The sequence below is a fragment of the Sus scrofa genome, chromosome 1 (assembly GCF_054392235.1).
Source record: "Sus scrofa isolate SSC_HxYL_T2T_F1_AM1 chromosome 1, Sscrofa_HxYL_maternal_Yorkshire_Landrace_v2.0, whole genome shotgun sequence".
Classification (NCBI taxonomy): Eukaryota; Metazoa; Chordata; class Mammalia; order Artiodactyla; family Suidae; genus Sus; species Sus scrofa.
In genome coordinates, this window is record NC_139383.1 from 72,972,308 (window position 1) to 72,998,751 (window position 26,444).

At 40.3% G+C, this 26,444-nt stretch overlaps 2 protein-coding genes across 17 annotated transcripts in view; one reads left to right on the top strand and one right to left on the bottom strand.

Moving 5' to 3' along the window:
* The window catches only part of RTN4IP1 (reticulon 4 interacting protein 1), a 52,867-nt gene extending 38,471 nt beyond the window's left edge, over positions 1-14,396 (bottom strand). For 6 of the 11 annotated variants that reach the window (XR_014806586.1, XR_002343677.2, XR_002343670.2 and 3 more), the window contains exons 1-4: positions 13,231-13,862; positions 7,582-7,733; positions 6,743-6,811; positions 5,730-5,854 (exon numbers count right to left, since the gene is read on the bottom strand). Coding sequence is in view for 4 of the 11 variants with exons in the window: in XM_003121325.5 (XP_003121373.1) it covers positions 5,730-5,854; positions 6,743-6,811; positions 7,582-7,733; positions 13,231-13,504 (620 nt within the window). In the remaining 7 variants the exon portion in view is untranslated. Of the gene's footprint in view, positions 1-5,729; positions 5,855-6,742; positions 6,812-7,581; positions 7,734-13,230; positions 13,863-14,268 lie in introns of those variants that run through there. The other 5 variants (XR_014806588.1, XR_014806587.1, XM_084961776.1 and 2 more) reach the window with 3 other exon arrangements.
* Positions 13,975-26,444, top strand: part of QRSL1 (glutaminyl-tRNA amidotransferase subunit QRSL1) — a 31,160-nt gene continuing 18,690 nt past the window's right edge. For all 6 annotated transcript variants that reach the window (XR_014806579.1, XR_014806577.1, XR_014806576.1 and 3 more), the window contains exons 1-4: positions 13,975-14,114; positions 19,948-20,107; positions 20,854-20,952; positions 22,470-22,566. Coding sequence is in view for 3 of the 6 variants with exons in the window: in XM_003480294.5 (XP_003480342.1) it covers positions 14,091-14,114; positions 19,948-20,107; positions 20,854-20,952; positions 22,470-22,566 (380 nt within the window). In the remaining 3 variants the exon portion in view is untranslated. The remainder of the gene's footprint in view (positions 14,115-19,947; positions 20,108-20,853; positions 20,953-22,469; positions 22,567-26,444) is intronic.

Below are 26,444 nucleotides of genomic sequence, written 5' to 3' on the forward strand. Positions count from 1 at the left end.
CATAGTAATTTCTGTGTAGCGTTATTACAGGCTGTCCAGGTTCCAGAATGCCTTCCAAAAATTCTCCTACTTCCCATCGAGTCAACACAAGGTATCATGACATTTTATCATGAGAAAACTGAGTATCATGGTACCTAGCGCTAGAGAACATGAGCAGGGAAGGCAAAACATGGTTGAACAAGGTCTGAAATGTACAGAACCAGAAGCTAGTCTGTAGAACATTCTTTCAATTAAAGACATTGTAGGGAGTTCCCGTCGTGGCTCAGTGGTAATGAACCCTACTAGGATCCATGAGGACGTGGGTTTGATCCCTGGCCTTGCTCAGTGGGTAAAGGATCTGGCCTTGCCGTGATCTCTGGTGTAGGTCACAGATGCAGCTTGGATCCCGTGTGGCTGTGGTGTAGGCCGGCAGCTGCTGTAGCTCCAATTTGACCCTTAGCCTGGGAGCTTCCATATGCCAAGGGCCCTAAAAAGCAAAAAAAAAAAAAAAAAAAAAAAAAAAGACATTGTAAAAACAACACATCACTGATAAAGTTATTTCGTGCAACAGGACCCACAAAAAGGAGGCTGCCCCAGTGGTTTGGCCAGTGTCACAAGTCTAACCTAAAGCAGCCTGCACTTAGAGAAAATGCCCCACTGTCAATGAAACCTAGCACCAATCCCAATCCTCCAACTCAGAGGGAGTTGGCTCACACTTCGCTATAAAACAGGACCTGCTAGGAGTTCCTGTTGTGGCTCAGTGGTTAACAAATCCAACTAGGAACCATGAGGTTGTGGGTTCGACCCCTGGCCTCACTCAGTGGGTTAAGGATCCGATGTTGCCGTGAGCTGTGGTGTAGGTCAAAGACGTGGCTCAGATCCTGCATTGCTGTGGCTGTGGCATAGGCCGGCCGCTACAGCTCCAATTAGACCCCCAGCCTGGGAACCTCCATATGCCACAGAAGCAGCCCTAGAAAAGCCAAAAAAAGGACCTGCTAGCCTCATAGGGAAATCACGACCTCCCAGCCCATCACCCTGCTTCTAACTCTATGAAATGCCATCTTGTCCCAATTCCTTCGGGAAGAGAGCCCTTGTGCTTGTGAGGCCCTGCTCTCCCCTCATCCATGGACTGTCTTTCACTGAATAAAGGCCACTAAACTGGTTACTAAATTGTATTCTTTCTGCCATTCAACACCACTACAGGGAAGATCTCAACAAGCCAGTTAATGAAGGCTGTCAAAATGCAACAGTATTTTAGGTTTATTCACTGTACAAGCAAACATGAGACTCCTTGGACTCACAGCTCATATGTTAAAGAACTTGGAAGATATTTTTCCAAATTTGACAATAATCCTAAAATTTATATGACATGGACAATGATGAGTTACACAGAGAAAGGGAGAGAGCAGGGTTTGGGAACAATATTAGGTTTGGGCTTAAGGGAAATCATTAGGACATTAGGAATACAGAGGAAGACTTAGGGTGGTGGTGAGTAAGTCTGAGTTTCAGACACAGAGGGGGCATCTCACTGGAGCTGAGGAGAGAGGCAACGAGGCTGTTTTAGAGACATGGATCTGCAAGTTACTAAAATAGAAAAAGAAGCCGGGAGCAGATGAGCTAACCCCGGGAGAGAGAGGGAAGACGGTGTGGGAGAAACCAGTAATAGTTCAAAGGCTGGGGGAAGAAAGGAAGCCTTTAAACATGCTAAGAACTGGTTAAAAACTCAAGAAGAACTAAGGGAGTCCAGTGTCCCTGAAACCATGGAAAGAGTGAACATGAAGGAAGTGGTCAACACTGCCAGAGACTTTGGAGGTCAAACAGTAAGAACCGGAAAATACTGTAGGTTCTGACTCCACGAGGCCACCTGCAGCTGAGGCAGGGCTGGAAGCAAGGCTTCGGTGTGCTGAAGGGTGAACAACTCCTAAACAGCTCAAGGCAGTTTGTGTTTTATAGAGGAGAGAAAACCATTCTCCGTAAGTAAAACACAGGAGGCCAGGAAAGACTTTTCTACTAATTCCTTTTCTGAGCCCAGGAAAACAGGTGGGGGTAGAGGCAAGGGCCATCTGCGTGACACTGGCCAGGCCGAGCCAACGCCCAGACTCCTCTCCCTCCCAACCCCCGATTTCTTCAAGCAGGTAAATAGAGGGAGGGTCCTCCCACCCCCAACCCCCTTACAACCTAGTCAAGTGCACCTGAAAACCCAAAGTCCCCAGGGGTGGTGGGAGTGGCTAGTGATGGTGGACAAAGGACTGGCTGGTGAAGGCAGCTGAAAGGAGGAGGCTCTTGTAATTACTGATATGAGCATATGGTGGGGGGAGCCAGTGTTTTATGGTTGAGCCTAATTTTATAAACAGAATTAATCAGACACTTAATTTATACTTACATGACAAAATTCTACTGTCATAAAGTCTCAAGAAACAGTGAAAAAAAGCATTCTTCCATTCACATTTATATACAATTTAAAAGTGAAATTTATTTTCTGGAGGAGGAATGGTTCAAGTTCTAACACTTTCTAATACTTCTGTCAAACAGAGTGAAGTATAACTTCCCAGCAAGAGATGAATTTCAGGCAGAACATGACAGTACCAATAAATACAACCATTAGATAGAACCCTTTCCAAAAAATACCTGGTATAACTACTTTTTTAAAAACTTCTGTTCATCTTGAGAGCCCTAAGTTATCTATACATTCCCACTGGATAAATCATGAAGAAACTATGGATGGGCTGAAAGCAGGAAAATCATTTCATTTGACTTTTCTAGGGATACCAAAATGTGGGCAAAATGACACATGACATCAACATTAAATTATCCCTTTGGTTCACTAATACACAGTTGTTGCAGAAATATTATAATGAAGAAGGAAAAAGCAAACACCATGGAGGCCTTAGAAAGCTTTGCCTTCAGAATTCCCATCATGGCTCAGAGGTTAACGAATCTGACTAGCATCCACGAAGACGCAGGTTCGATTCCTGGCCTCATTCAGTGGGTTAAGAATCCAGCGTTGCCGTGAGCTATGATGTAGGTTGCAGATACGGCTCGGATCCTGCGTTGCTGTGGCTGTGGTGTAGGCCAGCAGCTACAACTCCGATTCAACCCCTAGCCTGGAAACTTCCATATGCTGCAGGCGCAGCCCTAAAAAAAAAGCAAAGAAAAGAAAAGAAAGCTTTGTCTTAATCTCAAAAAGCTGTTGGTTACAAAGAAATCTTCCAAGGTACTAATGGGTATTTTTGTCATTGTTCTAGGTTTTTTTGATTAACCAGGTAGCGAAACAGACCATGGGTCCTTGATGACAAACACTGACTTGCCTTGTGCAGACTAAAGACTTCCCTAATGCCAAGAGCTAACAGAAAAAGAATAATTATTGCTTAGAGAAGCCCAAGTATACTCTACCAATCACAAAGGATAGTCAAACTGAAAACAGGTACTTTGGACCCTGGAACCTCTTGAGTATAAGTTAGTAAGATCCCACCATAATAGTAATTTCTTCATGTATAAGTATTTTTACAGTATTTTAAGGTGCTCACATCTCTCATGTGATTCTCACAAATAAATGGTTGGAGAATGAGGGCATTCTCACAAATAAATGGTTGGAGAATGAGGGCATTCTCACCAGCGACAGGTAATAGTTTCAGTAAACTGAAATTTCCTAGAGCACCATGGGCTGAGCAAAGGCATCCTCTGAGTCAGCACGCATGCGGAAATGTGACACATGTCCGTGACGTGAGCCAGTGAGGCTCTTTAAGGTGGATTTCACTCCCGGGGGGTTAACATGTGGCTAAATCAATGAACAGATCAAACTCAAGAAAACATATTACTTTTATACAGCATAAAATTTTCCACTGCTCAAGGCTCTTGTAACCACCTACATTGTCCTACACTCAGTACCTTCGTGGAAACAGCAGAGACCAAAAAAGCAGGCGTGTGGTCACCTGATTAGTTAGTAGCACAGCAAAGGGAGGGACTCAGACCTCTACTCCCCAGCCCCAAGCCATTACTGCTTAAATAGAAGATAACACAATACCAAGAAAACTGTCCACAGGAGTTCCCGTTGTGGCTCAGCAGTAACAAACCCAACTAGTATCCATGAGGATGCAGGTTCAGTACCTGGCCTTGCTCAGTGGGTTAAGGATCTGGCGTTGCCATGAGCTGTGGTGTAGGTTGCAGATGTGGCTTGGATCCCACGTGGCTGTGGCTATGTGTAGGCCAACAGCTACAGCTTGGATTCAACCCCTAGCCTGGAACGTCCATATGCCGAGGGTGTGGCCCTAAAAGAAATAAATAAATAAAAGTCCTCATAGCCAACAATAAACTGAGAAGAGAAGACACATCTAGATTTCTTTCTAACTCGTTTTCTACAGAATACTAAAAAAGTATGCCTGAAGAGCTGGAACCAGCAAAAGGAATGAGAATTCTTTATGCAAAGCACACATACAGTCATGAGGGCCCAGAAAGCCTAATGTTTTTAATAAAAAACAAAGCATCAATGTCACCGCAGGGCCTACAGTATTAATAATAAATGTCTAAAACTCCTGTATAAGAATTTTGCAAGGTTACCTAAGACAAACTATTAGAAAAATCTACACGGTCAAACTAATTTAATTTAAACAGAGTTGGACCAAAATGGCAACTTCAAGAATGATAAGCCCCAAAAGCTTAAAAAATAAACAGAGTTGACCTTTAGAGTAAATATTTGCCTTGAATTCTACGATGAAGTGTAGCACCTCATTAGATGAATAGCTTTTACACTGCTTTCAGAAATACAGCTATTAAGCTTCCACTAAATTCAATGCCCTATAACCCAACACATTAAAGGTATAAAGTGCAACGTTCCATAACGAGAGTATAGAATGACACAGACTTCAGTTATTTTTCTGGCACAATCCTTAGTAATCAAAAAATTACAATTCAACCTAGAGTTCTCTCCTTCAGCACAATAACTAAATGGTTCTGAAGACCTGGTTTTCTCACCAAATAAGAAAATCGTCAGTTTTCTCTCTGACGCCAACTTTCTCAAACACAAAGAATACAGTAGTTGCATTGCTAATAACAGTAGCAACCATGTCCTGAGTGCCTCCCATGGGCCACAACCTGTGCTGTTGATTTTATATGTGTTATCTCATTTAACCTCGAAAGTGAAACACCAAAGTGCCTGGGTTGGCCACTCAGCTGGGAAGCGGCAGGATCTGAATAAGAACTTCTAAGACACTGTCATTCACTGTGCCGTTGCAAACTCAACGAGCACACCTTCAGGTCCTTAAAGTACCAGAACTGACCAAAGGAGCCTGAGAGAACTCAAGAATATTCAATCTCTTTACATATGTTTTTTATAGAAATTTGCAAGTGTGAGAGCAACTCCTAGCAGAGGTAGGAAAAACACCGGTACCTGGACATCAGTCTTTAAGAACTGAAAGGGGGTGATTCTTAACCTTTTTAGGCATTTGATGAAAGCTATGGATCTTCTTCCCAGAAACTGACACAAAAAAATTTTGCATCATTTTAGAAGGTTCAGACTCCTAACATCCATCTACATACCTCAACTTTTAAATTCTCAATTTGATTGAGCTAAGAACCAACTGAATGAGGTTAAAAAAGGGCAAAGTGATACGACTGTTCTTTGGAAATTGTTTTAAATGTTAGCACAACTTCACTTATGTAAATGATCCTAGTTTTAACGCTTCTGACAAATTTACTGCAAAGACCTTACCAAAGGACAGAAGGAGGTTTTAGATGCCATCACTGATACTTACCGTTTTCCTCTGCAATTCTTGTCATTGAGGCCGCCAACTTTGTTTATGGCAGACCAGGCTGTAAGGGCCACATATGGCAAAGAAGCAGCTTGAGTATGAGTCAGTGATTTGGGCTTGTGAGAGACCTAGATTTGAAGACAACAGTCAAAAATAAGCTATGACTTTAAACCTATGAACACAATTAAGGACATTTATCTTCATCGGAATCCAACTATTTCCAGAGATGTAACATTCTGCCAGGTTCAGGGCTCATATGGCAAACCCTACTCCAAGACTATCCCTGAGAAATATTCTCCAAATGACTCAAGCTCCCTTGCAGAGGTTCAGCCAGGTTTATAGGTTACATTATCAGCACAACTACTTAACTCTTCATAAACAGACCACATTCAATAATCCTGTGAGTTGTTACTCAGAAATAAATCCGAATAAACTTTAAGCCCTCATATAAACATACTTCAATTTGTTTTTTGTGATCAGCGGTTTCTTTACTCCCATTTATTGGCAGGTAATCTTTCCAGCCTTCTTCTAACCTCAGTAATACCCTCTTTTCCTTGCCTGCTCTCCCTTCTGCAGCCAGTTTCAATATTAACCCCTTTCCTGCTATTTAAATTGTCAGGCCTCCTGACTGTATTTGATTAGCCTCCTGTTTTGAAAGTTATTTGAAACAGCTTGATAACTTTCATGCCTCTGTTTATGATGAATCGGTATGCTCCATTTTGGCATTATTTGGTTTCACCTACTTATACTGTGTAAAATCAAGAACACAGCAGGGTTTCGAGTTCTCACTTCAAATCCCTCTTCCACAAGACAAAGATCATCGTTTTGCCAGGCAATGTTATTTAAATGACATCCAATACATTTTTAATCTTTTAAAAATTCCTATTTTCTCTATCAGCTCTTTCAAAACTACCCATAAATTTGAACCCGATCTCAAAAAACTACCAATTATTTCAGAAATACGCATCAGTCTTTCTACTTTCTGATGGCATTTCAGCACAGAGCTGGTGAGTTACCTCATTCCCACTGACTACAACAAACTCTGAGAGGGTGCCTTGTTTCCAGGGAGGAACTGCAGCCCAGACCTGAAATACACAATGTCATTAGAAACAGATCTTTTTAATCAAGGTAAAGCATGAGAGTGTTCCCCAATATATATTCCACCCTGCGAAAAAAGCACAAGTCAGCAATCCACTAAGCAAGAGTTATTTTCACCTGATACCCATGTATTATTTAGTATGGTTCTGGATTTAACCAAGTCAAACCACGTTGGAGGGAGATACCAGTAAATTCTGCTATATTTACTATTTAGAGTAACAGTAAGAGTCTCTAGGCTTGAATCCTGGCTTTACCATCTACTCCTGTGGGGCCTCCTAAGAGCTTGACCTCCTCACCTGTAAACTGGACCTAACTGTGCTTACTTTATAGAAATTAAATGAGCTATTTTATGAAAAATAACTAGAACAGCACTAGCTATTATTATGAGCTGACTTCTTAATTTCTTGTTATAAAAGTTTCGATGTGAGAAGGGACAGGTGATCATATCAACTTTTAGCTATTTTAAAACCATCTAACCAGTAAAGTTGAAATTGTCATTTTAAGACTTTAAAAAAAAAGTCCCAATCATATATGTCTTAAAGTCTTGCAATTCTTAGGCACTAGATTTCAAGCACAGCAAGCCGTCATGATAGAACCAGAGAACAGAACAAAGAACAGAGCCAAGAAAATGAGGGTACCAAAAAAGCTTAGTAGAGTTGTTAAAAAGAAAAAAGGTCAATGATAATGAATATATTTCCAAAAGAACTAGAATGCAATCTGCAAATATGAAAAGGAACAGTGGAATATGAAAACTCACCTCATCTCCAGGCTTGAAGTACTTCACGTCAAGTCCACACTCCATCACCACACCAGACACATCTCGACCCAGAGTCAGGGGAAATTCTTCTCCTTTGATTCTAATATGTAAAGGATCACGTTTCATATTTAAAGCTGTAGCTCCATAACCACCTATAAAATACAATGTATTTGTTTCTTCCAGAAGAATGGAATGACTTTAAAACTACTGCAGGGTTACGATCGTACAGGCCACGTACGATTCTAGATCCTCAAGATGTAGATTATAAAGTAATCGACTTAAATTTTTTTTTTTTTTACCATCACACAGGAAAGCATAAAAACCAGTGTTGTTCCTTTCAAAAAACTTGCAAAGTTATAATCATTGTTTTTGAAATTCCAGTTCTGAAACTGTCTTCAGAACTTTTAGTATTTTTAAAGTTTCACTTTGTTCTTTGAAGATGGTTTCTTTAATTTATTCATTCATGAACTTTTTAAAAAACAAAGTCATCTGGAGCTGAGTCTGTGAAAAAGATAAATTAAAAGTTGTCTGGAGTTCCCGTTGTGGCGCGGCAGAAACGAATCCGACTAGGAACCATGAGGTTGCAGGTTTGATCCCTGGTCTCGCTCAGTGGGTTAAGGATCCGGTGTTGCCACGAGCTGTGGTGTAGGTCACAGATGCGGCTCAGATCCTGTGCTGCTGTGGCTGTGGTGCAGGCTGGCAGCTGTAGCTCCAATTCAACCCCTCACCTGGGAACCTCTGATATGCTGCAGGTGCGGCCCTAAAAAGCACAAAAAAAAAAAAAAAAAAAAAAAAAAAGTTGCCTGAGGCTAATAAACAAATAAATAAAGCAAAGCTTCAGTACAGAATTTGAGACTGATCTATGAGTAATGGTCGCTGCCTCTCCCAAAATGTTTTTAGAACACTACGTTTTGGTTAAGCACTTCCATTCCCAAATGCAAAGACAATCAGTTCTCTTATCTTAAATCTTTTTAAGGCCACACCTGGGTCAAATCAGAGCTGGGTCAAATTGGAGCTGCAGCTGCCAGCCAATACCACAGCCACAGCACCTACATGGCAGCTCATGACAATGCCAGATCCTTAACCCACTGAGTGGGGGACCAGGGATGGATACTAGCCAGGTTCGTTACCGCTAAGTCACAACGGGAACTACACATATCATTTTATTTTTAAGAATGTTTACAAAAATATCAGCTAAATGGAACCAAAACACTCCTCTGATCATTTTTTTTTTTTTGGTTCAAATAAATTGGCTACATTATCTGTAATAATCCAAAGTAGTTTATTACACAGTGTCAATGCATAAAATGGCTTTTCTAAGACACACAAGTGTCTGTTATCTCTTCTGCCTGACATCCTTCTAAGAACATCTCTGCTATGTGAGGTTCTCCACAGTAAGCACCCTGCTTACCTTTCTAGTATCATGTACCACAACTTAAGCTCAGAACCACTATACTGCTTTGCAGGTCTCCCCTTCCCCCCACCGGTCCTTATTATATCTTAAGGATGAAGAGTCACCACAAAACTTTACCACTTTGTCACTGGCAAAGCTGAGAAGGCTTTACCAGTGACAAAGTGTCCAGAAAGCCAAGTGAAAGGGATCATTTAAAGAAGTCAAATGCTGCTGCCGGGGAAGACAGTTTTTCAAATCAAGTCAAGAGCTGCCAATTGGCTTTTAAGAAATAAAAACTCCCAAATAAACAAACCAAAATATTGGATCCAACGACAAAGAGGTCTTTGGTGACCCTTATGGAAGCAGTTGCTGTGGCATGGGGTGATGGAGAGGATGGGAGTGAAGAATTGGAGTCTGTGAAAACATACAACTCTTTCAAATAGTTTTGCTAGAGAGGAGAGCAGAGAAATGGGACAGTGGCTGGCAGGGGGTGGGAACGAATGAGCTGGATGGAGGATTTTTGAGTGGTTTTGTTCCAGTCTTCTTTAAGAGGGGAGAAATAACAGCAAGTCTGTATGTCGATGAGAATGATCCAGTAGAAAGAAAAGATTGAGGATGAAGTGAGATTTGCTCCTGAGTAGGTGAGAGGGCACGTGATCCAGAACCCAGGTGGAAGGCTGGCCTTAGAAAGGAGCAATGGCAGTTAATCCATGCAGCAGGAGGTAGAGGATACGGGAAGAGAGGCTGACAGGAAGGCAGCTTGCAGAAGTTGTTTTTCTAATATGAAATCAAGACACATGGCACAAAGTGTTTGAAAGTTGGGAAAGCCACAGAAAATCTAAGTTGATGGCCACCCTGCCAAAATTAGATATTTGCCAGCTGGCTAAATAGGGGTGCATTCTATTAGAGGGGAAAAAAACCCACATCTTCACATGTAACACAAAAGTCACATTTTACTTTTCCTGTCTTACATCCCTTTTCCACCTCTAAGACAATTAAACAATGATACACTGAAATTCCTATGTGGTTGGATCAACAGAAGTGGGCATTTAGCCATGTCAAATTTTAGCTGCTGTTTCAGAGCTACAAAGAGGCTTTAGTCCTCTTTGAGGTATACAGCCTGCAGGGCAAGGGGGTTTTCTTGATTATCTCAGTATTGACTGAGTAGCTCTGGCTCACTGGTACTAGCTAAACAGGCCCCAAATCCAGAATACAGCTGGTGGTCAGTAACTGAACACCTGATTGGTGATGCAAATGAATGGGTGTTCTCAGGAGCTCTGTCCCACTGTTAGAGGTGACCAGTTGGGTTCAGAGTGTAACAATTTGGAAAATCCTAAATCTGCCATAAGCTTCAGACATTAATCCCATCTAAAGAAATCAAACTTTGTTGGTACGATGCTATTGATTGTAGTTTTCTATTTTAAGATTATTCAGGAGTTCCCGTCGTGGCGCAGTGGTTAACGAATCCGACTAGGAACCATGAGCTTGCGGGTTCGATCCCTGCCCTTGCTCAGTGGGTTAACGATCCGGCGTTGCCGTGAGCTGTGGTGTAGGTTGCAGACGCGGCTCGGATCCCGCGTTGCTGTGGCTCTGGCGTAGGCCAGTGGCTACAGCTCCGATTCAACCCCTAGCCTGGGAACCTCCATATGCCGCGGGAGCGGCCCAAGAAATAGCAACAACAACAACAACAAAAAAGACAAAAGACAAAAAAAAAAAAAAAAAAAAAAGATTATTCATTTCATTAGACATTTATATGATTTATGATTTTATGTCCCACAGCAGTGTCCATCTCTAGAAAAACAGCCAGCCTTCATCTCTGAAAATAGACATATCCTTGCTTTTCTGTCAAGGGAAATACTGCTTCATACGGTTTACAATCTCATTCTTATTATGTTATTTCCCCAAGCTACCATTTCAAGTATCTTCTGCAACAGTAATCACACATTCTCAAAAAAGAACCCATGAGCAGGAAATAAAGAGGATACCTTGCAAATAAGATTACCCAGTCAAATCATAAAAAAACTAAGATGTCTCAAGAATACTATATAAGAGTAAAATGCGTTATACTACATTAAATAGCAGGCAAGAAAAGTCCAGATCCAGCAATTCTACTGAAATTATGCAAAAGTTGCTCATGGATAAAATATTGCCTGAGTTGTAATAGAAAAATTAGAATGAAAATATAAAGTGAGGAGTTCCCGTCGTGGCACAGTGGTTAACGAATCCGACTAGGAACCATGAGGCTGCGGGTTCAGTCCCTGCCCTTGCTCAGTGGGTTAACGATCCAGCGTTGCCGTGAGCTGTGGTGTAGGTTGCAGACCAGCTCGGATCTCGCGTTGCTGTGGCTCTGGCATAGGCCTGTGGCTACAGCTCCGATTCGACCCCTAGCCTGGGAACCTCCATATGCCTTGGGAGTGGCCCAAAGAAACAGCAAAAAGACAAAAAAAAAAAAAAAAATTAAAAAAAAAAAAAAATAAAGTGACACTAATAATGACAACTACTTATGTGAAGCACTGAAATAGGCAGTAGCTGTCTTAGCATGGGATATACCTTCAAAGAGCTTATAATCAAGGGGAATTGAGTTAAAATCTACCACTTACAGATATATCCTGTAAAAACTAAGTTGTCTTCATATCCAATGTCAATGGAATAAAGTGAAAGAACATGCCCAAATAGCAGTAGCAATTCTTACCTCAAAGTGAACAAAAAGAAAGAAAATGTGGAGTTCATGAGGTGATCATTATAAAGTCATTTCAATTCATTCTTAATAGAGCGTCCCATCTGCATTTTGGTCCAAGTTTTTCCCCAAACCCCTTCCCCACAAAGATTCCTCACAGTATCTAGATCAGCACTGTCCAATAGAAATATAATGCCAGCCACACATGTAACAAATTTTTATAGTAGCCACTTAGAAAGTAAAAAGTGGGGAGTTCCTATCGTGGCTCAGCAGTTAGCAAACCCAACTAGCATCCATGAGGACCAGGGTCCAATCCCTGGCCTCACTCAGTGGATAAAGGACCTAGCGTTTGCAGTGAGCTGTGGTGTAGGTCACAGACGAGGCTCAGATACCAAGTCACTGTGGCTGTGGCGTAGGCTGGCGGCTACAACTCCAACTGGACCCCTAGTCTGGGAACCTTCACATACTACAGGTGCAGCCCTAAAAGACAAAAAAGATCAAAAAAAAAAAAAAGAAGTGGAATTAATGCTAATAACATTTTACTTAATATATTCAAAAATGTTATTATCAGGTCAGTACGTAGTGAAAACAAAGTTATTAGTGAGACATTTTACATTTTTTTCTTACTAAGTCCTTGAAATTCAGTGTATATTTTACACTAACATCTCAATTCAGACTAGCCACATTTCAACTACTCATTTTTTGTCAATATTTTCCAGAGTTAAAGTAATTCACAAATAGTAATCAATCTTTTCAGCACTATAATTGCAGAGTATATATTTAAGGGATATAGTGCTCTCCAAGCTTTGTCAATATCCCCCAGGAGAAAGTAAAATAACATCATTACCATTGAGGATGAAGCATAACAAAAAAGTGTATCTTAACTGTCAAAGGCAGAAAACAGCAGTGGAAATGACTGAAGTACTGTGTCCATATCCTGGCATCCTGTTCTGCTGCTTTGTCCCCTGGACCATTTAAGATGTGGTTTGGAGTTCCGTTGTGGCTCAGTAGGTTAAGGATACAGTGTCATCACTGCAGCAGCCCAGGGGGCTGCTGAGGCGTGGGTTTGATCCCTGACCCAGGGAACTTCCACATGCCATGGGTGCTGCCAAAAAAAAAAAAAAAAAAAAAAAAAAAAGCAAGCAAGCAAGCTAGCTGTGTGGCTAGTGGGAGGGCAAGTAAGAACTAACATAGAAATGCAAGTTCTGAAATGTTGTGAAAACATGACCATGCCTCTAAAATCTGTGATGAACCTCAAACTATCATAAAGTTCCCAGGAGAGTGTACCAGAAAGTTAGCTGTGGATACAATTCTCAAGTCCCAATTTACATCTTAAGGTAGCATAGAAGCAATTCAAATTTCTATTTCGTAAAAGATGAAAGCATACCACGAACATTGCAATTTCAAAAATTTTGGAAACATTATCTGCTGAGATACTGTGAAAACCCTAAACAAATCCTTTGTGTTAGCCAAAAACGTGTAGTCAATAATAAATGATTTTTAAAAACGGACCCCAGATGAGACTGTCTGAAGAGAACACAGAAAAAAAAGGCAATGAGGAATGTCTTTTGAAACTTACTTCTCATATTAACATCTATAGGGTTTATACTCGCAGCGTGAACTTTGATAACGACTTCATTTGGATAGTGTATCATTGGTAGCATCATGTTCTGAGTAAATCGAAGCACTTCATTATTCCCATATTTATCTATCACCCAGGCGGGCATGACAGTGCTCCTTGGAGAGGTAGTAGTAATCTTTCTAACCAAAGGTTTCTCTACAATTTGGTTTCTCCAGAAGCAAAGAGCAGTGCATGCATTTCTTCTAAGTACACAGATCTTCAGAAATCCCATCGTAAAAAGAGGCTGAACTGCGTGCCCTAATTAAAAGGCATCTAGATCTAATCCTCACACCTGAATTCGGTCAAATTCTGACAAATACTCTGGCCGGTTTCAAAGATGAAAATTCAAAAATGCAGAGAGACTAATTGAGCGACCGAAGATAGTGTGCTCTTCGAATCCGGAAAGCTCCAATTAACGTCCCAGTCACTATTCTGTCCATTCTCCTCACACCCCCGCCCCTAAAACAAAACCCACAGAACCCTGTCCTGTCCCGGGAACCCTCGGTGAGACGAGCCGACTCCGCTCGCGATCCAGACGCCACAGAGAATCAGATGCTGCCAGTTCACCGCCGCGACCCCAGCCCGGAGTCTCCTTGCCACCCGCTCTCCTTCCCCGCGGAACTCGATCAGCGGCGCCAGCCAATCGTGTCCAAAGATCATTTTCCTCGGACTGCAAATCAGCCAATCTGAGTACTCGGTGCTGACAGGTTCCATGACGACCAAAGATGGCTGCGCCCATGTAAGCCGGCAGCAACCGCTGACCTTTGGTTTTTTCCCTGTCACCTGGCCCCTGTGGTGGCAGGCGGGGTACGACGACCATGCTGGGCCGGACCCTCCGAGAAGTGAGTGGAATTGTCTGCTGAGGGCCCAGGGAGGTCGGGAAGGTTCGCGGAGTCTTTGTTCGCTGGGACGCGGGGTGTCCCGGCCTTGCCCGCCTCCTTCCTTGGAACTGGGTGGGGGATTCCGAGTTCTAGGTTCTTAGTCTAGTCCACATACCTGTTCCGAAGTTAGGGTCTCAGCGGGGGATGCTTCTGCACCGAGGCGCTGTGGGGTGGAAATGCACACTGGCTTCTCTGGATTATTCGTTTGCTGTGGCTGGGTCGGGCCCCGGAAGGTCTCTTAGCGTGGGCTCTGTCAGATAAAGGGACTTTGGCTGGTCCTTATCTGGTTTGTCCCCTACACTCTTATCTGATGCAGTCCTCAGTAAGGACCCCGCAAATCTGTCCCTTGGAAAAGCCAAACTAGTGATCCTGACTTTTTTCCCCCGTTGATATATTCATTATCTAGGTTTCAACCACCACCAAGATACCAATGATTCTTTTACTCCTGTCTCCATTTTCTGGATATCACATTTCAACTCCAGGCTGCTTTTATGAATGTCTTCTGGACAGCTCCTCCACATGTCCCACAAGCACCTCAAACACAGTTTAACCAAAGTTGACTTCATTGTTGAAATAGAACCACGTCCATCATAAAAAACAAAACAAAAACCTAATTTCTGAATTCTTAATAGTCTCTTTTTAACGGCACAACTGTTATCACAGTGGCCTTTAAATTCTTTTTCATCGGAATATCCAATGAATCACTAAACCCTGTTATTTCTTTTTTGAATGAAGTTTGTAATCTGTTCTCTCTCTCTCTTGCTGCTGTTAGGGCTCTAAATCAGATCTCCTTGCTTTCTGGCTCAGATCTCTCGAGCTGGGGAGCTGTCTGCAGGCCTACTGCTATCAGAATCACCTCCCATCCCTCTTTAAAACTACAGCTGTGTCCCACGCAGGCAAGTCAGTATGATAAGGCGCAGGTTAAAATGGTTTAACCTGGGCTCCAGATGATTCTGCTGATCAGTAGCAATTGAGGACCCCCTCTACCTCTACCTTCTATCTTCCATGTGTATCTTCACCTGGGGAGTCTTTTTTTTCCAAACTGGAAGCCTTTTAGAAAGGTATAAATTATGAGAACTTTAAATAATAAACAGTTCTTCCCTTAAATACATTTTTGTTGTACCATCCTAAATTGCATTTGGCCTATGTTGTCAGTGACTAATCCAGTTTGTTCCTTAGAAATCATTTTTTTAACCAAAAACTGGTTTTAAAATTAAATACAACCTTAAAAATAAGGTATTTTCTTTTTCTGCCCTTACCCCTAGCACTATCTTTTTCATGCCACCCCTTCCTGATGTTGTCCAGTGAGCCATTGTGAGAAACAATTTTTACCTCAATGGGGAAAATGAAACATTTAGGGAAGCTGATCCAAGGAAAGGCCTTGGCAGGATTACTTTCACTTAATCTCTCTTTTCACAAATATTTATTGATGTCTTTTGTGTGCAAAACACTATTTGGTTATTTTCCCTGCCCATAATATATCTTCTGTTCACTCTGTTTTTTCCTCATCATTGTACCAATGCCCCAAATAACACCAATTATAAATTAATTTCAGGAGTTCCTGTTGTGACACAGTGGAAACAATCCGATGAGGAACCATGAGGTTGTGGGTTGGATCCCTGGCCTTGCTTAGTGAGTTAAGGACCTGGCATTGCTGTGAGCTATGGTGTAGGTTGCAGACTCAGCTTGGATCTGGCATTGCTCTGGTGTAGGCCAGCGACTATAGCTCTGATTAGACCCCTAGCCTGGGAACCTCCCTGTTCCATGGGTGCAGCCCTAAAAAGACAAAAGACCAAAAAAAAAAAAAAAAAAAAAAAATTAATTAATTAATTTAGTACATATCCTATTCTAAATATGTAAAGATTCCTGGGAAAGTTGAATGATTTATTTACTCATTTGTTGTAAATTATAGCAGTTCAATCAGATTTTTTTCTCTACCTCATCCTGGATGAGATAATCAACCTGAAAGGGAAAATTTGTGGAGGGGTTCAGGGAGGGGCTGAAAACTAGCATTTTGAGGCAATTTGGGGGACTTAAGTGGAGACTCGTGGCAATAGAGGAGCCCAAAGAGGACGCACTAAAAAGAGTTAAAATGCCAAACAGGAGGTGAAACTGCTGCTTGTAAGTTTTACCCTGCAACATTCAGGAGGGGGGAGGAGTCTTACTTTCACCTTCCTTTTTTGTGGCATATAAGCCCAGTGTTTCTAGGAACCTGACACCAGGCTAATATTATTAACCCTAAAGTTATATTAAATGATTGTTGTTATATTAAAGTTAATTATATATCCAACAGGCTTCTTGGGGGTTTAGCCTAAGAACATTTAATTACTGTTCTTTGGGAAAATAGATTTCAAAATTTAAACAACTCAGTTATTCATTTAACATTTGTTGATTTCAGGTAGTATAGGTGCTATGAGGAAAGAAAGCAGGTTATAGTGTGAGATCTAGTTGGGGGAGATGGATGTTTTACATGGAGTGGAGAAATCTTCCCTAGCTAAGTGGGTTATATTTAAGAGAGACCTGAAGGATAAGAAGGGTGAACCATGGGAAGATCTAGGAGAATGATGTTCCAGGCAGAGGGAAGAATAAGTGCAAAGTCTCTGAATCAAAAGCACATTTGGTGTGTTCAAGAAATAGCAAGAAGCCCAGCACACCGAAGAGAATGAATGAGGAGGGGAGTAGCAGGGGATAATGTTAGATAAGCAAGAACTAGATCACAGAGAACCTTTCAGGCTGTGGTAAGGAGTGTAGATGTTATTCTAAATGTCATGCAAATCATCCAGAAAGTTATGAGTTTTTGGACTTTGATCTGATTTAAAATTTAAAAAACTCCTTCAGGCTGCTCAGGATTATAGACCATCGGAAAGCAAGTGAGGAAGCAGGAAGACCAGTTAGAAGGCTGTTGCGTTGGTAAGAGATGACCGCAGAATGGATAGGATGGTGGGAGTAGAGGCAGGGCAAGGTGGGTATGATGTCTTTTAAGTCAGGGCTTTCTGATGGATTGGATACGGGGTTTGAGGGAGATCAATCAGTCAAGGAGGATGCTTAGGTTTGGGGTCTGAGCAATTGGAGAAATGGTAACATTCATCATGATAGGAACGACTATAGGGAGCATGTTTGTGAGGGGAAGGTTATCAAGGTTGCCGTTCTGGACATGTTGATTTTGAGATGCCCTCAAAGATGTCTAAGAGAGGATGTCAGTTAAGCAGGTAGGTACAGGAGTGTGGAGATCAAGAAGGAAGCTAGGTATGATATAAATTGGCCAGAGTTGAGAAGATAATTGAAGTACTTGGTCAGATGAGATCCCATGGGAAGTTGAGGGTGAAAATAAAAGGCTTAAAACTGCTCGACATTTAGAGGTCAGCATTAGGAAGCAGAGCCAGCAAAAAGACTGGAAGGAATGGCTGGTAAGGCAAGAGGAAACCCGGGAGGGCTTGATGTCCTGAAATACGCATGAAGAAGTACTTCAGGGAGGAAGTAATGCCTTGTATTGAATGCCGAGGGCGGCTGGACTGAGCTGCGGCTGCTGGATTTAGGACTGTGGAGTTTGCTGGTGATCTCAATGTGCTATTTCTTGGAATAATGGAGACAAAAGCATGAATGTTAAATGAGTGTGTTAAGGACAGTACCAGTCAACTGAACACTCAGCCTTCAAAGGCCTTCTGTATCTTCAGCATTTAGCAAGAGTTTTCCTTTTGAAAGTTCCTTCTTTAAGTGAATCTCTTGATGTTATCTATAAAGTTAATAAAATGTTCTCTACTTTGAGTAAATGCTGTAACACATTGCAGAAAAGTAGTCGTTTTCATGGCCCAGAGCATGAGTTTTGGAAACAAGATCAGAGCCTTGGTTGAATCCCAGCTCTCCTACTTTCTAGCTGTGTAATTTCAAGCAGGAATGTCAGTAATTTACCTGTACAATTGGAAGTAATTATCAGCCTCTTAGCGTGGGTCTAAAGAGCAGCAGCTCTTTACCACTTGTTCTCTCATCACTTGGCAAGTCAGAAGGCAGCTTGAGGGTAAAGGGCCCTAGGGGACTTAAACCTCTGTCTCTCCAGCTTTGTGTTCCTGCTAGTTCTGACTCTTGCACCCGGCCTATTTACATAAGCCCACTCTCTATTGACAGTATGCTGTCTTTTCTCTCTCTCCAGCTCCTGTCTTCTAAAGAGTTTACATTTCATACAAACCATTCAACAGAATTAGCTCTTCTCGTTACTAGGTTACTTTTTTTAAGTCAAGCCCAGCTGCCCCTCCCCATCCTGAATCTCTCCCATGGCAGCCCTCTCCTCATCCATCAGCATTAGGGATTCTCTCAGTGGGCTGTTCCCACCGCTTTTCTGGCTTAAAACCCTCAGGCCTAAGAATGCGGCTGCTTTGATGATTTATTCAACAGCCTAGAGCAGATCATTTGCAGATTTTCCCCTAAATGCAAACCCCTCTTGCTTGAGGCATATAGGACACATGAAAATACAGTTAACATACAGGACAGGCTTCCATTGGTGCAGAGAGAAATGGTAAAGGAGCAGATGTTAAGTTACTCTTTACTATTTGTGTAACTTTGGACAGATCGCGTTACCTAACTGAGCTTTAGTTCCTTCATCTGCAAAATGAAGTTAATGGTACCTGACTTAACTGGTTGTTTTAAGGTTTAAATAAAGTAATAATGAACATAAAGCAACAAGAGTGCCTGGCTCTTGGTAAATACTCAGAAAATGCTACTTTTCCCCCCGATCCCCCTTGTTTCTGAGCTGCCATCTTATCCAACTTTCTTTTCAGATTGTCCCCAAAGCTTTTGTGTCATCTTTGACATCTTGTTATTCATTCCTTTTATCTGATTAGTAGGTATTTATTATTATTACTTCCTACAGGAAGTATTATATAGTCATCGCTTCACCTTAGGCTTTACTGTCAGTATTCAGGTTCTGTTCATTTGTTTATTTTAACGCTTATTTGTTAGCTTTCCTAATGCATCAAAGATATGATTTTAGAAAAGTTTGTTGTTGGTTGGCTTTTGAATTCATAGTTTACAAGGATTTCTCTCAATTCATAGTGGCTCTTGCTTGAGTTCTACAGTAGATTTAAAAAAAAAAAAAAGAGGGAGTTCCCGTCGTGGCACAGTGATTAACAAATCCAACTAGGAACCATGAGGTTGTGGGTTTGATCCCTGGCCTCACTCAGTGGGTTGAGGATCCGGTGTTGCCGTGAGCTGTGATGTAGGTCACAGACATGGCTCGGATCCCGTGTGGCTGTGGCTGTGGTGTAGGCCAGCAGCTATAGCTCTGATTAGACCCCTAGCCTAGGAACCTCCATATGCCGAGGGTACAGCCCTAAAAATACAAAAAAAAAAAAAAAAAATCTATTTAATGAAGATCACTTTTGGGAGGGCCATTGTCCTCTAATGCCTTGTCTAGTTCATTTCTCTTTTGCTCCATGGATGGCCCATGTTTCTGCTAAGCTCTTCTCTGTACACAATCTACCCTAACCTATGCTTCACCCACACTGGGCCTCTACTTCTCCTAGACAGGGTGGCTTTCCTAAACCATTGATCTTGTTTGTTCAAGCCTGACATAGAGTTACTTAGCTAGAGCTATGAAGGCAGTGTCCTCCAACCCAATCCAGCTGACCAATGTTTTTACCCTCATTCACCACACTAAGTATAGACTTGATCAGTTCTCTTGGTTTTAAATCCAAGCCTCACTTCAAATTTTTATACTTAATCACTCTATCTGCCCACCATAGTGTAACATTTGAAACTTCTGCCAACTCAGCAAAGGGTTTTTGAATTGTATATACTACAGGTTTCTACAGCACTGAAACAAGGCCAAATTACTCCAACTGAGCTCTGTCAAAAGTGTCTCTCCCTTATTAAGAAGACCAAGTTTCTAAATGCTTACATTACTGTATCAGAAGAGGTGGCCTTAAAGCAAGCTGAAGAATCAGAGAAAAGATATAAGGAAGGTAAATTCCTTTGAATTACAATTGTTATATCCCAAGAGAAAGAATTTAATTGGATGTAGCAGTTTCCATTTGGCAAGTGGAGCTTTATTTTATTTATTTATTTATGGCTGCAGCATGCAGTGGCTTGAGGTGGGATCTCAGTTCCTAGACCAGGGATTGAGCCTTGGCCACGGCAGTGAAAGCACCGAGTCTCAACTCCTATACCACCAGGGAATTCCCAGCAAGTGGAGCTTTAAACATAAAAAACATTTCCCTATTATTTATTTATTTGTATTTTTAGGGCCACACCTGCAGCATATGGGAGTTCCCAGGCTAGGGGTTGAAACAGAGCTGCAGCTACCAGCCTTCACCACAGCAACGTGGGATTCAAACCATGTCTGTGACCTACACCACAGCTCACAGTAATTCAGGATCCTTAACCCACTGAGCAAGACCAAGGATCGAACCTACATCCTCACGGAAACTGGGTTCATAACCCACTAAGCCACAATTGGAACTCCCATCATTTCCTTAAAGAATTGGCCATGAGGTATAATAAAAATAAAGCTAATAGATATGTGATATTTATAATGTCCAACTAATAATTTCTAACACAAAAATACTAGTTCTAAAGAAGTATCTTTACCAAAAACTAGTAGTTATTTTAATAAGTAGTATTAATAAAATAATTAGATGTTTAATAACTAGTATTAATGTGTGTATTTCGAACTAGATAGTTCCTCTATTATTTTGGCTTTTTAATGCAGGTCACTCACTGGGGGATTTAGATGGAATTCCTATTGCAGTAAAAGACAACTTTAGCACATCCGGCATTGAGACAACATGTGCATCAAACATGCTGAAAGGTAAAGTTTAACCGACCAAAGCATTGTTTTATAAAAACAAGTGTTTTTCAGTTTAAAGATACTGCAGCAGCAGGGTATTCCCAGATAAATTATATCTGCAAAGTAAATAGGAATATTACCTTTTACTATTTGCTCTTTCAGAATGCAAAAAACAAAATTATTCTTTAGAACTAGGCCTGCTTAATGGATGAATCCTATTTAGGAAGACTCAATAACTGATTACCGCAAACACACTAAGTGACTTCAAACCCCCACTCATTGCTAACACAGAAATAAGTATGAAGTGGCCGTCATTACCCCTCTTGAGGATGGCCTGAAGATTTATTGGCATCTACGGTCCAGTTGGTTTTTATCCCTTGGCTCTTCCATCTCTTATATCACTGTACTTATATAGTGATGCTTAGTTTTATTTTTTAAAGTTTAGTAGGTCAAAAAGGAATTATATTTATCAAGATGTTTGGATCCTGGGGGGAAAAAGAAATGGAAAAAGGATATTTAGGGTACAGTGCACTGAAACTAACATTCTACAAGCTGTATGCCCCAGGTTCCTCCTATAGGTAGACCAATGTTAATTGTTTTGGAATATACACTAGATAGAGGAAACTCTAATTGACAATGAAGATCTATTCCTGCTAGGACAAGATAAAAATTACTGTGTGTAATATAGCACATCTAACAAGAAAAAAAATCAAACTACAATGAGCAAAATAGTGATTTGTGCTAAAATGTGACACAAATGAACTTATCTACAAAACGGAAACAGACTCTCAGATATAGAGAACAGACTTGTTGCCAGTGGTGGGGGCAGGGGAGGGAGGGCTGTATTGGGGACTTTGAGGTTAGCAGATGCAAACTGATACATAGAATGGATAAACAGCAGGGTCCTACTGTATAGCACAGGAAGGGAATCCTGTAATAAACCATACCGGAAAGGAATATGAAAAAGAAGATATGTGTATAACTGAATCACTTTGCTATGTAGCAGAAATTAACACAACATTGTAAATCAACTATATGTCAATAAAATAAATTTTAAAAAATGACTTCTGGTTAGTTTCAAATGAATTGTTACCTCTGTTCAATAGTTTGTAGTACTAATTGTTAAAGTCAGTATTTTAGATTATAAAAATAGTGAATGTATAGACTTTGGAAAATATGTAGCAGTTAGTGGTAGGAAAAAGTAACTTTTGGAAGAAAGTACAAACTACTACTTAAATTAGAAATAATTAACACATGTCAATACGAATTGCTTAATTCCAGCTTAAAATTCTGTTTCTTGCGTAGGATTTACCTGTTCACTGTATTCTTTCCAATGACAAAAATTACTGAAATTTTTAGGGGAAAGGGTCAAGGTAGGGGAGGGATTAAGAGGTACAGACTACTATGTATAAAATAAACAAGCTACCAGGATATGTTGTACAGTACAGGGAATGTAGCTGATATTTTATCAGGGTATATAGCTGATATTTTATAATAACTTTAAATGAAATATAAGAATAAAACTGAATTTTTTTCAGGTTATGTACCACCCTATAATGCTACAGTAGTTCAGAAGTTGCTGGATCAGGGAGCTCTGCTAATGGGGAAAACAAATTTAGATGAGTTTGCTATGGGGTAAGTAAAATTGAAATTTTCTTTTCTTGTATTTTTTTCATTTGTATCTTTAATTTCCTCAAGTGTAGGTACCTAAAAGTAGTGAGGTGATTTCTTGAGGACGCTAATCCCAGATTCTCAGGCCTTCCTTAAGATTTATGTTCTGCTGACCGGTCGTATCTTATTTTGGTTTTAATTTGGACTTCTCTGGTGACTAACGATGTTAAACATCATGTATTTATTTTGCTACCCATGTATCTTTGGTGAAGTTTCTATTCAAATCTTTGCGCTTTTTAAAAAAACCGGGTTGTCCCAATTAGTATCCATGAGGACACAGGTTCAATCCCTGGCCTCGATCAGTGGGTTAAGGATACGGCATTGCCATGAGCTGTGGTGTAGTTCACAGACACGGCTCAGATCTGGCATTGCTGTGGCTGTGGTGTAGGCTGGCAGCTGCAGCTCTGATGTAACCCCTAGCCTGGGAACCTCCATATGCAGCCCTAAAAAGACAAAGAAAAAAAATTTTTTTAATTGGGTTGTTTTATTGAGTCGTAAGAGTTTTTTTTCATATATTCCGGATTCAAATTCAATGTCAGATCATTTGCAAATATATTCTGAGTCTCTGGCTTGTCTTTGCATTCTCCAAATATGCCTTTCAAACAGTACAAGCTTTGGAGTTCCCGTCGTGGCGCAGTGGTTAACGAATCCAACTAGGAACCATGAGGTTGCGGGTTCGGTCCCTGCGCTTGCTCAGTGGGTTAACGATCCGGCGTTGCCGTGAGCTGTGGTGTAGGTTGCAGAAGCGGCTCGGATCCCGAGTTGCTGTGGCTCTGGCATAGGCCAGTGGCTACAGCTCCGAATAGACCCCTAGCCTGGGAACCTCCATATGCCACAGGAGCGGCCCAAAGAAACAGCAAAAAGACAAACAAACAAACAAAAACAAACAAACAAACAAAAAAATACAGTACAAGCTTTTAATATCCTGTTCCTCATTTTCTTTAATGACTTGATGTTTTTTGTGTCTTATCAAAGAAATCTTTCCCTTTCCTTTCCTCAAAGTCATAAAGATTTTTTTTTCCATGTTTCTCCTAGAAGTTTTACAGTTTTAGTTCTTATATTTAGACTTGTGTTCCATTTGAGTTAATTTTTCATATATGATGTGAAGAAAGCCGAAGTTCTCTCTCTCTTTTTTTTTTTTTTTTTTTTTTTAACATATGTCTGTCCTGTAGATCTGGGACTATTTGTATAAAAATTCAAATTAAATTACTTTGATTCCTTTGTGAAAAAATCAATTGAACACTTTTTTTAGTATTATAGAAAATGGTATTTTTTTCAGTTTCTAATTGTTTATTTCTAATATATAGGAATGTAATTGACTTTTCTATGTTGACCTTTTATTTTTATCCTGTGACCTTGGTAAGCTCACTTATTAATTCTGGTTGGGCTTTGTATAGATTGTTTGGTATATTTTATATAGGTGAGCATGTAGTCTGCAAATAGAGACAGTTTTATTTCTTTTTCTAGCCTTTTTGCACCAGTTAGGACTTTTAGTACAATATTGAATATTAAGTGGTAAGATCAAATATCCTTGCCTTGTTCCTAATCATGGAGGAAAGCATTTAGTCTTTCATCAAAAGCATTTTATTTCCCCTTTTATAACATTTGTCACACTTGTAATATTAGTTTGGTCTGTGTTTCCTGTTTCATACAAGCAGATTCCTTCACTCTCTTATTTACAGTGGCATCTCTTAGTAATTAGTAAACATATGTTGAATGAATTAATCTGGAAGTAAACGTGAACATAGGTTTTTAGGACATTACCTTGAACAGCTGATCAAAATGAACATCACTAGTGAGAGTAGAGCAATACCGTGTACTTCCAGATGTGATTCTCTGAGAAGGAATCACCTATGCAATATTCCAGCTGAGAATGTATTCCAGCTCATAATGAGGAAACAAACAATAAATCTGAAAGGAGAAACATTCTATTAAAATCTCAATATCATAAAAACAAAGAAAGACTGTGAAAATGTTCCAGGCTAAAGGAGGCTAAAGAAAGTAAAACCTATAACTTAAGAAAACATAGGAGAAAATCTTTCTGACCCTGAATAATGCCGAAATTTCTTATATGGGACACATAAAGTACATTCTATAAAATTAAAAATCAGTAAATTGGATTTCCTTAAAATTAAGAGCTGTACTTTGAAATACAGTGTTAAAAATGGAAAAACAAGCCATAGACTGGGAAAAAATATTTGCAAAACACATGTCTGAGAAAGAATTGGGATCCAGTATATGTAGAAACTTTCCCAAATCAAAACAACCCAATTAAAAAAAAAAAAAAGAGTAAAAGTTATAAACAACTTCTGAAATTGTATGTCAAAGAAAGTAATACAATTGGCAAAAAGAAAAATCAAAAAATACTTAATGTGGTTAGTCACTCAAGAAATGCAAATTAAAACCACAATAAAGTATATACATGTGAGTTAGAATGGCTTTAAAAATGACAATATCAGAGTTCCCGTCATGGCGCAGTGGTTAACGAATCCGACTAGGAACCATGAGGTTGCAGGTTCGATCCCTGGCCTTGCTCAGTGGGTTAAGGATCGGGCATTGCCGTGAGCTATGGTGTAGGTGGCAGACGTGGCTCAGATCCCAGATCCCACATTGCCGTGGCTCTGGTGTAGGCCAGTGGCTACAGCTCCGGTTAGACCCCTAGCCTGGGAACCTCCATATGCTGTGGGAGCAGCCCTAGAAAAAGCAATAAGACCAAAAAAAAAAAAAAAAAAAAAAAAGAAGAAGACAATATCAAGTGCTGACCAGGATGCAGAACAATTGGTCTTCTCATACAGCACTGGTATGAAATGCAAAATGGTGTAGCCATTTGGAAAACAGTTTAGCAGTTTCTTATAAAATTAAACATACATTTACCCTAAGACCCAACATTCTCAATCCTGGGTATTCACCCAAGAGATGAAGGTTTATGTTTACACTAAAGCATGGGCTCCAGCCCTTCAGTACAGTATTTATTGTGGCTTTATTCAAATTGCTAAAAACAGGAAATAATGCAAATTCATAGACTGGTGAAAAAAGTAAAAAGAGAGAGTAAAGAGACAAGGATAACTAATACCATTCCTGACTCTTGATTTGATCCTGTACTAAAAGGAGGTAAAGTTCTATAAAGGACAGTATTGGATCAACTGACAAAATTGGATTACATGTAGTAGGTTCAATAAAAATATTGTATTGCTGTTAAATTTACTGAGGTGACTATACTGTAATTGTGTAAGAGAATACCAAAGGGTCTTTGGACATGCATACTGAATTCATACTAAAGTATTTAGGGGTAAAGGGCCATAGTATATATTATTTAACCTTAAGTAGTTCAGGGAAAAAATGTATAGATACACACACAGAGCACAAAAATGATAAAACAAATGGGGTAAAATGTAAACAGTAGGTGAACCAGGGTAAAGGCTATGAAGTTTTTTCATACTATTTTTTATTTCTGTAATTTATCTGTAAGGTTGACATTTTTTCAAAATTAAAAAAAAGTTATTAGCATTCCACTAAGAATGCTTCTCAAAACTTCTGCTAAAGAGGAATTCCTTCAAAAGCCTACTTATTGGCATTCTCTTTGGCGCCGCAGGTTAAGGATTTAACACTGTTACTGCAGTGGCTTGGGTTGCTGCTGTAGCATGGGTTTGATCCCTGGCTCGGGAATTTCCCCATACTGTGGGCATGGCCAAAAATAAAAAAAAAGTCTTGTTAACTATTTGAATGTTTGTGACACACTTCAACTGGAAAACCTTAATTTATAAAGGAAATCATCCTAAGCTGAATTAGATAATCAATTTGGATAAATATCTTCTCTTAGCAGACCAGTTTTTTCCTACTTT